The following is a 12774-nucleotide window of genomic DNA, read 5'->3' as shown; positions in this document are numbered from 1 at the left end:
CTATGAATGCTTTCAAAGATTTCATGTGTCATAAAAAATAGGTGAAGAATAGTATAGCAGGGTGACAACACCAAAATATGATGGACTACATTTGAGATTTTCAGCATGCTGTTACGTACAAGTCATTTTGCCTCAAACAGAAAAGAAATGCAAACACCTTAGCGTCCACTGGTACAAACTTGCATTTTAGTAAAAGTTTAAAGATTTGCTACAGAAGTCTCCTATTCAAGTCCTAATGAGGATGAGCTCTGACTAGCGTACATATCTGATTAACCACAATACAATGCAAGATGACCACTGTTCAGATAAAAGAGACAACATCTCTCTAAACAGCATTCTCACTCCAAGTTACAATCCTGGAAACAGCCAAACAACCCTCTGAGAAAAGCAGCTCCTCTTCTGCTGAGAGATCACAGGTGGACCTTCCTGCTTCTAGCCATACAAGCAACAGCTCACGATGGTCAGAAATATACAGGAAAGCAATTTTCAAAGTTTCATTATAATAATTTTTCCTCATTCATCTCATTCCTTGCCATTTCGGAGTACCTCCAAGCACAGTAACCAAACTGTTCAGCTATGCTTTGTACATCTGCCAGGCACAGACATGCAAGCTGACTGCTTAACAGCAAACAGAAGTGGAAGCACGTATCATCAGTTATTCAAAATGTCAGAAGCCTAAAAATCATCTTATATCATACATTTTATAGACCGCTGTATCTCAAAACACACATGCGGATCACCTAATCTACCATATCATGATACACACAGCCTCCTCTGGACAAGAGACAGTAGTGCTAGAAAAGACCCAGTAAAACATAATTTCCTCCAGAGCCTGAAGTGGAACATAAGGTTCCCGAGTTTCATCAGCAAATGACTCGGATCCAAAGGCAAACTGTCCAGTCTCGCTCTAGGGATGGAAGATGGCAGACTATGACACTCATTATTCCAAGCAGTAAATGTCAGGATGAGGAGACTAAAGGTTCTCAAAGGTTTGGATCAGTTAGGCAGGTGTCAATACTACCTACGTTGATCTCGCTGGAATACAATGCACACAGCATTTATGTATCTACACATCCACAAAACTCGTATATTGCATGCCAGCTATTTTTGATAGATACATGTAAGAAGTGGAAATGTAAATAAAATTAAATCATGTTATCCTGCTGAGTGCCAAATAGGAAAGTTTGCTCATGCATTTCACTTCTGTCATTTAAAATACACATAAACAGTGCTTCCAACCTTCTCTCACTCTAGTGCCCAAGTGTGTACAATTCCTTTACAACATCATTTCAAACTAATAAGTCATGCTCATTTAAATAAAAAATATTAGAATGTCAAATGTTGTATAAGAGATTACTGATCGACAAATTCTAGTATTTTAATCCCCCAGAGCAGTCAGTATTCAATGATTCAGCAGAGAATGCAAACACAAAAACAATTCACCCAACTAACTGTGAAATGGAGAATTCAACTGATTTAATGCAGGAACCATCCAAAGCTCATGTATCAGATAAAATTTGCTCTTACTTTTGTCAGCATACTAATTCATAAAAAATATCCTCAAAAGAAAAAAAAGCTTCAGTATTTTTACTCTCTTCTCTGACAGTGAATTCCAGCTAGAGGAAGAAGTTGCACATGATGTGTGGATGGTTCACAAAAGGGAGAAAGGGAAACAGCCCTGGAAAGGAGGAAAGATGTCAGAACAGTATTAGAATGATACCATCAGTCGGTAGAAAACTGAAAAGCTGGCTAGTCATTTTAAGCTCATTACACAGACAAACTCAAACACGTATTTCTCCTTCACTATCCAAAGCATTAGTGTGTGACAGAGAGTCCGATAAATGACTCCTAAACTCTTGCTGTGGATTAGCATTTACTCCTCTTCCACCTCTTTGCCATCCAGTTCAGAATTCCAAAGATGCACTATCCTAACTGCCAGAGCCACAGAACTCCAGCTGAAAAGGAAGACATGCAGCATTCAGTCCTGCTACTTCTTTACTTCCAATGCATGTTCCAAAACCGTTATTTGACTGCTTTGATAATGGTCTGATTTTCAATGGTCTTTTTTGAAGCGTGGTCATCTATACGTGGATTCATGCTATGTATGTGCGCGTACGCATAAGTATTCGAGGCCAGGTCTTTTTTTTTTGCCTCAGCAAAACACAGAAGTACATCTGTAACCTGGCCTGTACAGACACATGGCATATAACCATAGAAAGGACAGGTACACGGCCAAAGCCCTCTCTTCTTCAAGGTCTTAGTAAACATTACTGGTGGCTCCTACGAAGGAAGAGGAATAGGAAGGCTGACTGTGAATGCATCTAAAAACAACACATCTTGAAGAAAAACAAGCCAACGCATGACACAAAAAAGCAGATTACTCTTTACATGATCCCGTTAGCTTGAGGAGTCTCTGAACCCCTGAATCAAGAAAGACTAAAGACCACTCTCCAAAGGCAGTATCACACCAGCAGGCTTCAGTGAAAGCACACAGCTAACGCAAAGTGGAGGGGAGCGCCAGGTGGCAGCTCTCCAGATTTTGGGCGCAGGAACAATAGGGAAGCCAATGATGATATGTGAGCTGAGATTTGAGTGTTGAAATGTCTAAGGTGAAACTGCCTCATTACAGAATCCTGAATAATGAGCTATCAAGAAGAAACAGATATTACATCTTGTGGTTATGGGCACCAAGAAACAAGGTATCTTTGTGAAGGATCTTGTGCAACATCTACAGCACAGGAGGCAGCCTGAGTTCTGGAGGCACCACTGTCTGGTACAGGCAGCCATAGGAAACACTGGTCCCAGGCTGGGGTACTCGTTATCCATCTCGGATAACGCCCTGCCGTTTGCCGCTGAGGATCTGAAGCCCAGTACTGTTTGTGCCTGCAGGATGAGCTCTCGCTTCCACCCTTCTTCGCTGATGGAGCACTAGCTGAACAGGTGCTGCTGGCACGGTACAAGCTGAAACATCTCCCCGGTTTTCTTCCTGTACTGTGGGGAATTTGTGAACTTCCTCATACACAGGAGGAAGATCTGGCTGCTAGGAAGGTGCAGTAGTATCTCTGGCTCCTAAACACTCCCCAGTTTCACAGAAGAGCTGATAGCTTCTTCCAGAGGAAATTCTTGAAGCTTTTATCACTTGCCCTTTAGAAGCAGCAGTTTAAAACCAATACACATATAGAGAGCAGTTGTCTCAGATGATTTTCCACCATTTTCCACAGTAGATATGTCCTTCAGTTGACTCCTCCAAGAGAAGCATCTCTTGAAGAAATAAACTGAACAAAAAAGTAGCAACAACCTTCAACAAAAAAACCTCCCTGCCAAGCTGAACAGAGAAGCCAAAAGGAGGGTCAGAAAACCAGAGGCTCTAACGCAGCAGGAAAAATCATTCTAGGAGGGAAAGCTCCTGTATCTGGAGGCTGAGAGGAAGCGAGGAACTGGGATGCCAATTTGGGCAAGTAGAGTGGATAGGACAACCCTTAAGGGAGCAGGAATTTCCTCTAAATAATGAGGCTCCTGATGAAGCAAAAATGATTCAGCTTCAGGTGATGGTTACACACACACATACAGTGTAAATGTACATTTGGACAAGCACTCAGCGGAGATGTCATTGCTCTCTAGGAACTAGGCTGGCCAACAATGTCACAAGTGAACGCAGAAAAATGGTACTTTACATTAAGGGAACTCAGCCGAGAAGATAAACAAGAATATGATTCATCAGGAAAGACGATACTATAGTCATGTAATAAATAAGCTAAGATTAAGCTTATTTAAGGAGGTGGCCTGTGCAAGTAAAACATAATTAAGCTATGAACATGGAAGACTTTTCTCTGCTTCTCAGTTTTCATATGAAGGTTATATGGAAGGTTGTAGACTTCAGGAATATCAAAACAGATGCTTTTGTATCCCCTCTTCTGCACAAACTTTAAGGATCAGTGCTTTCCACCTGACCACACCTTCTCTCAAATAATACAACAGAAAAATTAGGTTATTTTTCTACGGCACCAAATAGGAGCATAGAACTGTTAAGAAACTGTAAGAAGTGACCAGCCTTTCTCACTTAATAGCTAAGTTTTCTACTTATCTTCTAAAACATTACAGAATATGTGCACATTCTCGTCAGAAAATTAGGATACAATCTAGGAAAAGCTTTGCACAAACAAATAAAAAGATGGTATCTTGATGTCTGCATTATTTTAACAAGAAACTAGACTGTGCATCCAGGACTAAGTAGAGAAATAGCTGGGCTTAATAACCAAAGAAAAAAAGAAATCCCAGTACAACATAATGGTACAACAAAATAAACATTACTGTAATTACTACTGAGTACCTATTAAGCACTTCTTGTTCAGAGTTCAACATATAAAACTATTTTACTACATCATGAGAAGCATCACAGCAGCTCCTATTCACTCTTACAGTAAAAGGGCATATGCTTGTCAGATACCTCAAACTCTGTATTTCTTCTCTTTCTCTCCTTAAGCTATATTGGGGTGGCTTGATTCTTTTTAATTAAATAATTGGGACTCCTCAGTTCCCTAAACTTTGAGGTGATCCAGCTGAAACTGAGCAAAGTAATTAAGCTTTCAGAAAATTAATTTTCTGTCTTTCAGATATAATCAGTTACACGGTCCTAATTTCCAAAAGTATCAAGGAACATTTATCTAAACCATGGATTATGTGGCTGATAAAGCATATAATTTTAATATTTCTCTCTTACACACTGTCACTTTTACAAAGAAACTTGCAGGATTCTCTTATAAAAATACCAAATCCCTTATGACTGGATATTAACAAAATGCAACCTCAGAAAGACTCTAATAAAACCACATTTTAACTAGACATTATTAAATATTTACAAAGCTGTAACATTCTGAAGAGATACAATTATAATGGAAAATGACAGGCATCATTAGACATTCCACCTGTAACGCAGAAAACATTCGAGAAGTCAGAAATTGAAGGGAGGTTGTTCTGTCATGACAGCATGGATTGGATGCAAGAACCTTTGAATTTTATTCCTAACTTTCATCACTGACTTATTTTTGATTGTGTAGTACCACGCTGTATGCACTCAACTTCTATAGACCTCATTATCTGCTTGTTTATAAGTGGGAAACAATCATTCCTCTTCTCAAGGGTGCTGACGGTCTTACTAATTGCAATACATTTTGAGATCATCAAAAGAAGTATCACATACAAGTGGAAAGCATAATGGTTATTTTATAAAAGCACTTATTAATCATCAAGATTTGGTTGTAACTTACTTAATTCCCAGTCCATCCTTATTTCTGAAGATAAGGGGAACTCTGAGAGCTTCTCTTTGCACGTACTCAAAAGTAAAATCTGTTTGAATAATGAATAAAAAAAAAAAATCAAAAATCAATTACAATGGCATTAGCACCTCACATTACATTTTCTCAAAACGCTCCCCATTTCCCTTTTCTCACCAAAGAACTCCACTATCACTTAAGGGAAAAATATAAAGAGAATGCATATTTTAGGTCCAAACCGGAAACCAAATGACAGACAATGCTCTCCCAGCTGCTCTCTATTTTTCCTGTTCGCTGATGCACATAAAATAGAATCCAGTCAGAGTTTGTCAGTTAAGGTCTGGGTTGAAACACCCAGGCTGTAATGAAGTACCAAATTAACAGTTAAAAGATAATCCTAACTAAATTACTGCAAATCAGCCTAGTACTTTTGAGGCAAATGTGTAGTTTAAACTGTATGTTTAAGTTTATATATTTTAAGCTAAACATTTCTACTCAGGAAAAAAACATGTTTTCTTGTGGGCATTATCTGAGAATAGCAGAAAGCCCTGATTCTGTGAACACATCATTTTCTTTTTATATGAGGGTTACTATTACTTTCAACATAGTAGTTTTTTGTTTTTTAATTAATCAGAAACATAACTGCAGGAGCTGATAGACACAAATCTTATACAGCTCCTGGCACTCAGGGAGATGGTGAAAAAGGAATAGTTTTTGTGTGGGGGTGACAGTATAACAAGCAAACAGAAAATTAAACATAAGTTTGTCATGTTAATACTGACTGGTATCACCTTGTTGCTTCACTCTGAGGATTACACAAAACTGGCCTTTCCTGGGGATTTCTTTATGCAATGGTCTGATACAATAGCAGTGATTTGGGGATTAGAGAGAAAGTTACAAGGCAGCGATTTGGGTGAGCTGTGCCTACAAAACCCTGGAGCCTTCTGCCACCGAGAAAAGAGGAATTCCTGCAGTGGCCACGTACTGTTTCTATGGTTCTGCTATTCCCCCTTTCTTACAGGAAAAAAAAGACTTTTATATAGCATCCATACACTACCTTGAACGGGAAAACACTGTTTGACTCTTCAGCACTACAAAATACCCTACATGCTGCCAAATACACTATACGCTTTATGTATTATATTCAGGTACACACAAGTTGTTTAACTTCTCCAAGATTCAGCCAGCAATGTATGTGCTTCCTGGGAGAGCATGAGAACCTCAGGCTTGAGCTTCTATCGGTGATGCTTCTCTGCTATAAAAACCCATACTGAAAGAAATAGGGGAAACGGAGGCTAAGCTCCCCTGCCTGCAGATGTATTACCCTCTATTTTTGCAACTTTTTCCTTGCTGTATTCAGTTAGTAATTAGGACAAGTAGGGATATAATACTCCCACTTAAAGTTACCAAATCAGAGCACAGTAATTACCCATTTACAAAACCATTAAAATTACAGAAACTTTATTGCTACTAGTCTCAAAATAAGTGTAATGAATAGTCCAATTAACTATGTTTACCAAATAAATATTTCTGTACTAGAGAAATCTTCATTTCTCATAGGCATTCCCATTAAAACTGTTCTAGCTTTAGGTAAGCAAATAAATAAACCACAGTTTGTTTGTTTTAAGGATACTCTCATCCAAGACAGAAAGTCAACAAACATCAAGAATAGTATCGGTCAGAGCAGCAGGGGCAGATCTATAACCTAGCAGACTAGAGAACAAGTAGCTACGACAAACTGCATTCAAGCCAAAAATCACACCACTGCCTTGCAGCACCTCAAGGAAAGCCTCCAACCCACATTCCTAGCAAAAAGGAAAGAAAAAAATCAAAGAAAAGTTATCATTTAAAATAAAAACAAGGACATGGGGAAATAAAAATAAATAAATATATCACTCAACCAGTTCCATCTGTTCATATAAACTGGCTTTTTTATTCTCACTAACCACTGTCATTGTTCTGCCTAGATTTAATTCAACTCTTGGGTTTATAGAAAAAATAAACCAACAGTAAAATATAAAAACAGAGCAAATAGGAAGGCAGACCCTTTCTTCGTAATGCCCCAACAAAGCATTTAAATCCCTTGTGGGGTTGAACAAAGCAGACACAGACCACAACAAAATAACAAAAGACACTCATTTATTTTAAAGTTCCCTAGAAAGGAGAAAGCTACCCAAAGATTTTAGAGCTGCTGAGCTAGGGAAGCTGTGGATTGTATTATAGTTAGCGTGTAGCAATGGCAACCACTGGAGTATTTGGAAGATGAGGGTAGAATGCAATCATTTTCTGGAAAATTAATTAACATTTTCCAGCTAAAAAAATAGGTGTTTGCGTTTTGTTTGGAGGAAGAGGGGTCAGGGTTGAGCTTATCTCCTAAACAAACACCTTCCTAAATAAGATAGGTATTTCATTTCTCCACCACATTAACTTTTCTAAAAGGAGCTTAAAACGCTCATGCAAAACTAAGCCTAGGGGAGAAAAGGACATTTCCTAAACGAGATTAGTGGCTTCGTAGCGGTACCCATTTCAGGAGGATTATAGCCCAAACTCCTCTTTCCTAAGAAAGCCGGCTCGGACAGGGAGTCCTCAGCCAGGCCGGCTTGTGGCGACCGCCAGCCGGGATTCAGGAGCCGTTTCAAGAACGCTGCAGTAAATCAAGGTGACTTGCAAACCCCCCCCGGGGCCCGTCCGATTCCCGGGCAAAGCTCCCCCATTTCCCTTCCTGCCAGGCACCCGTGCTGCTCAGCTGGGCTGTCTGGCTTTGCTTCCCACTCCGTAATTTAAGTCACCTGAGCAAACCAGATAACTACGGGGAGGGGAGCGCTGTAATTTAATATACGATATAAACACAAAGAAGTTATTGACTTTAAAAGTCTCCGACCCTGGCGAACGGGCTCATCCAGTGCATCCTTTTGCAAGAGGGGTCCTGGATTGCAGGGGGGGGTGGCAGGGGAGCAGGAATCACCTCCGGCAAAGTGGGGGCGGGGGTTTCTGCCTCTCCTTTGCCAGGACCTAATTCCCGAACCTCTCGGCGCTGCGCTGGGGCCACGGCAGCGGAGCACGCTGGGGGGGGGGGTGTGGGGGCCAAGGCGCTGCCATTTATCACCACGCCGCCTCCCCAAGCACCGCGTCGGGGCAAAAGCCGCCCTCGGGGTGCGGGGGGGGGGGAACCGGGCAGCCCCCCCGGGGCGGTGCGGGCTGCAGGGCCCTGCTGCCGCAGCCACCCCCCACCCCCCGCCGCCTCCCCCCTGCTCGGCCCGGCGGCGTCACCGGATCCCCGGGCAGGGGACGCGGGCGCGAAATACGAAGCCAGGCGCGGAGCTACACGTGGAGGCTCCGGGAGCGGAGCGAGCCCGGCCGGGCAGCCGGCCCCCCCCGGCCCCCCCGGCGTTACCTTTCCCGTCCATGGCATGCACGAAATCCCCGTGATACATTTTACTCTTTAATTTCTCTTCCAAATTGAAACTCCTGATGCTGACAATTTCCTCCACGTCCGAGAGGTCCTCGTTCTCATCGTATCGCCGCCTGCCAATAGATCGCTAGAAAACAAAACAAAACAAAACAAACACCCACATTGTCTGGGGGATTAAAAAAAAAAAAAATCGGGGTCGGTGGGGAGGAGAGCCCATGGATCGTGCGCGACGATTTGATAAACAGATTCGGGGGGTGGAAATAATGAAGACGGCAAGACACAAAATGAGCAAAACCTGAGCCCAAACAAGCCACAACACAGCTGCATGCACAACCTTTTCCATCCCGTGACACGGAACTAGACAAGACGAACAGGTGTTTGGCTGCAGGAAAACTAAAACTTGGGCTGCTCTGCAGAAGCTGGCGTTTGGAGGCGAGCAGGAGACAGGCGCGACTCGCCGAAAATTCACAGGCTACAGCACCGATGTGCTTTGCAATCCCGTAAAACACCGGGAACGGCGGCCAGCGCTCGGTAGCAACCGGATCATTTTTATTATCGTTATTATTTTTGCACGTGAATACAAGAGAATTCCCCGGGGAAAGGAAAGGGGGGGGGGGGGGGGGGAAGCGAATCCTTTAATCTGATGCACAGCATCCAGGTTTCGGTATTTACATAATCCGAGTGTTTCCATAGCCACACCGGAAGCCGCGATTTAAAAACCAGATCGCTTTATGTAACGCCGCGATGGATGCGCAGCCCCCCCCCCCCCCCCCCCGCTGCTCCGCCGCGGCCGGAGCCTGCGCGCTGCCCACGGCGCCCAAAGCCAGGGGGGTCCGCGGGCGAGGGGCAGCAACGGGTGAAATAAATGCGGGGGGGGGCCCAGGAAGGCCCGGTGCTGCTCCTCTGGGGAAGTTGCGGCGGGCACGGAGCAGGGGCCCCGCATGAAGGTAGGTGCCCCGGGGCGGGGGGGGGGGGGGTACCCGGTGCACCGGCTGCCTCCGGCGGCTCTGCCCCTCTCCCGGCACATCTCTCCCTGCAAATCCGCCCCGGCAGCCAGCCCTACACACACGCGCGGTGCATCGGCACAAACCCTGAACCCACAAGAGAGGAAGAAAAAAAAAAAAAAAATTATATTAGCGTCCCACCCTCTCCTTCCCCTCGGTTAAATTCCACCCCCTTCCCCAGTGCCTAAGCTGCTCTCCTGCAAAGTAAGTCGCTCTGCCGCCTAGGTTTTACATGCATTTCTCCCTTTGCAAACAATTAAGCAAAATCAATTAAAAGGCACGAATAGGAAATAGACAGAAGCCAGCTACACACCAATCTTCTTCCAGAGTCTGTCTCTGCCTCCATTTTTTTGGAGAGTTTCATCACTTAACTGTCAACAGTTCCTCTCCTGCATTTTTTTTGGCCCAAATGGGGAGGAGGAAAAACAAAAGCCATCCAGGTCTCTCTAAAGTTTTGCAATTTTGCACCAGCACTTTTTTTTTTTTTGGGGGGGGGGGTGGGGGGGAAGAGGAGGAGGGAAGGGGAGGGGGGGGGGGGCGGCGGCGGCGATGCGTTTTGCAAAGTCCTAAGGCCCCGTTTGCAGGCACTGCCTGGGCAGCGGGGGCGCAGGCGTCGCAGTGCCCGGCCCGTAACCAGCGGCGGGGCCGGGGGGGGGGCGTGGGCTGCCCCCGGGGGTGGCCGTGGGCAGCGGCGCGGTCCCGGGCGCCGGCCCCGCCGTGGCGGTGTTGGGTCACGAGTGCGCGGGGGGCGCGGCACGCAGGCGCTGAGCGCCGGGGGGGGGGGGGGGCACCAGGACGGCGCGGAGCGTCCCTGCGGGGGTGCCAGCCGCGACCCACCCGGACGTGCCCTAAAACTTAAGCGGTTTTACACGCGGGGGGGGGTTGGGTTCAGCGCCGGCTGGCCAGCAATCAGGTTTTAAACCCGGGCGCAGTTTCTGGAGGGCTCCCCCGAAGAGTGGCGAATTAACGTAGCAAACGCTGGAAAATAATCTTCTAAAACGCGGACTCGGCGGTTAAGTGGTTGCGTGGAGTTAAGCCCCCTGTTTTACATACGCTGGGCTTGGCTGCGTTGCTCTACCACGTGTGCAGCGAGTTGTTGGGCAAAGGTGGCCCTTGCCGAAAGCGAACACGGGCTGGCGCCTAAAATGCCCCAAAATTTGCACCTCCATTTGCCTGGTGAGAACAGGTTCCCATACCTAGAGTTTCTTACTCGGTGTTAAATACAGCAAAATTGCCTTTGTAATACGCATGTACAACAGGTAGGTAGAAATCGCATGGAAAAGTAGGTAAAAATTCCATAAAGTAGCTGCTGATAGACAAAATCTGAAGTATACAGATCCTGCGGGTTCCTAAGACTGTCAGAGGGTCTCATTTCTAGAACACCGCATCTACTCTGAATTGATGCTGAGCCAATCTTGGGACCATCTGATTGCAATAGCAGGGTCAGAGTGCAGGTTTTGAACAGCCTCCGGGTTCCAAAGCCTGGCTCCTCTCTGAAGTGACATCCCTTACCTCCCCTCCGCACCCCCCCAAGAAAGGGAACATCAAAGCGTACCTAAACCCAGGGTCGGGGGCTGATGGCTTTGGCAGTGCTCTTCTGGTTTGCTTTCTGCAATTTTTTGAGACGGACGTTGAGAATAAATGTGTTTCTACCTTCAGTATGGTACTTGTTCATTGTTGCCTCTCCTGGACCAGCGAAAACGGGGAGTGCTCTGATCTAACCAGTACAAATCTCAGAAGTAAATTTCAAACTGTCTTTCCGTAGCTTTAATTCTCAGATCAGTTAAACTGAGACCGAAACGTTTCTTAAAATAGGGCATTTTTCTTTACTATTCCTGCCTGCTTCTACCAGCAGAAACATATTCACGCAGCACCCAGTTACCCTTTGTGTACCTAACCAATTGTGTTCTAGGTACTGTATGAAATGTATTCAATAGTATGCAAAAGATAAAAACACATTAAAACTAAACTTTGTGAGCCTCGCGGGTCATCTTTTTGGAAAGATCCGTATTTAATGAATCGTGACATGTGGAAAAAGGCAGGAGAGGACGGGGTTCTAATTTAGGATTTAAGGCAGTGAGCTTCTGCATCTGCCAGTAACTGTTTGCAGAATCTTGAAAAATCATGTAAGCTTTCTCTAACATCTCTCTATTTGCAGATGATTGAACTTTATTATCATATAGAAGTGTTGTATAGGCTACATATTGAAGTGTGGATTCCAGATGTCTATTATAGCAAGTGCATTATTAATCCATAATCCTGAGAAGATGTATGCGTGTGTTGACCTTCCAGCCAAGATTACTCAATCTTAAAATTAAACGCATGTGTACATCTGTAGGATTGAGGCCAGGGTACTTGTGCAAGATAAATGGATGTTACTAGAGAATCATCAGACCAAAAACACATCATCCATCCATTCTACAAAAGTCCACCAAAAAAGACAGAACAGAGACATAAAAGCAGATCAACTAATTTTTCTAAATTTTTTTTTTTTATGTGAACAATCTGAGACTCTTGGTGTATCAAGCAAACCCACCAAAGACTATTAATCACATGCATCTAGAAACACCAGAGCACAATATTCAAGTATGGAAGTAAGTATTTTTCAGAAATATCACAATTTTAATCTATGGATCTCCAAAAATAGAAAACACATTTTTAACCTTGTTTTAAGACAGAAATTATTCTTATCGAACTAATTGAAATAATATTGTAATCTGTGTATTATTAACAAAAAATCTGTCTCAAAAGAATTGGAAAAAAAAAAGGGGGGGGGGAATAGGATGTGGATGATGAGAATATCCACAGCTGCATTAGATAGGATAAAAAAAATTTAGAAGCAATATTAAACCCACGTGCTTTAGGACACAGGTTAGGTGCTGGCAGATGAGGGTTAGGGCTCGTTTCCCCTCTGAGCAGGTCATGCTGCAGGTTTCCAGCAGTGCTCGGAGCTGGGCCCTGCCAGGCTGTGCTGCCTCTTCACAGTCAAAAATACGGGGGAAAAAACACTTCATGTATTAATACTGTCAAAAGGGAGCAGTAATTACTGAGAAAGGGCCTAGTCTGAACTGTATTTAAAAAAAAA

The 12774-nt window shown here is 44.0% G+C and overlaps 1 protein-coding gene across 2 annotated transcripts in view; it reads right to left on the bottom strand.

Annotated features, from left to right (window-relative positions):
• The window catches only part of KDM2B (lysine demethylase 2B), a 119196-nt gene extending 109161 nt beyond the window's left edge, over positions 1 to 10035 (bottom strand). For both annotated transcript variants that reach the window (XM_075718075.1, XM_075718074.1), the window contains exons 1-3: positions 10003 to 10035; positions 8668 to 8812; positions 5268 to 5346 (exon numbers count right to left, since the gene is read on the bottom strand). In XM_075718075.1, coding sequence (XP_075574190.1) covers positions 5268 to 5346; positions 8668 to 8812; positions 10003 to 10035 — 257 coding nt within the window. The remainder of the gene's footprint in view (positions 1 to 5267; positions 5347 to 8667; positions 8813 to 10002) is intronic.
• Positions 10036 to 12774: the final 2739 nt, after the last annotated feature.

Source organism: Pelecanus crispus, chromosome 11 (genome assembly GCF_030463565.1).
Source record: "Pelecanus crispus isolate bPelCri1 chromosome 11, bPelCri1.pri, whole genome shotgun sequence".
NCBI lineage: Eukaryota > Metazoa > Chordata > Aves > Pelecaniformes > Pelecanidae > Pelecanus > Pelecanus crispus.
This window is presented reverse-complemented; position numbering and strand designations above follow the sequence as displayed.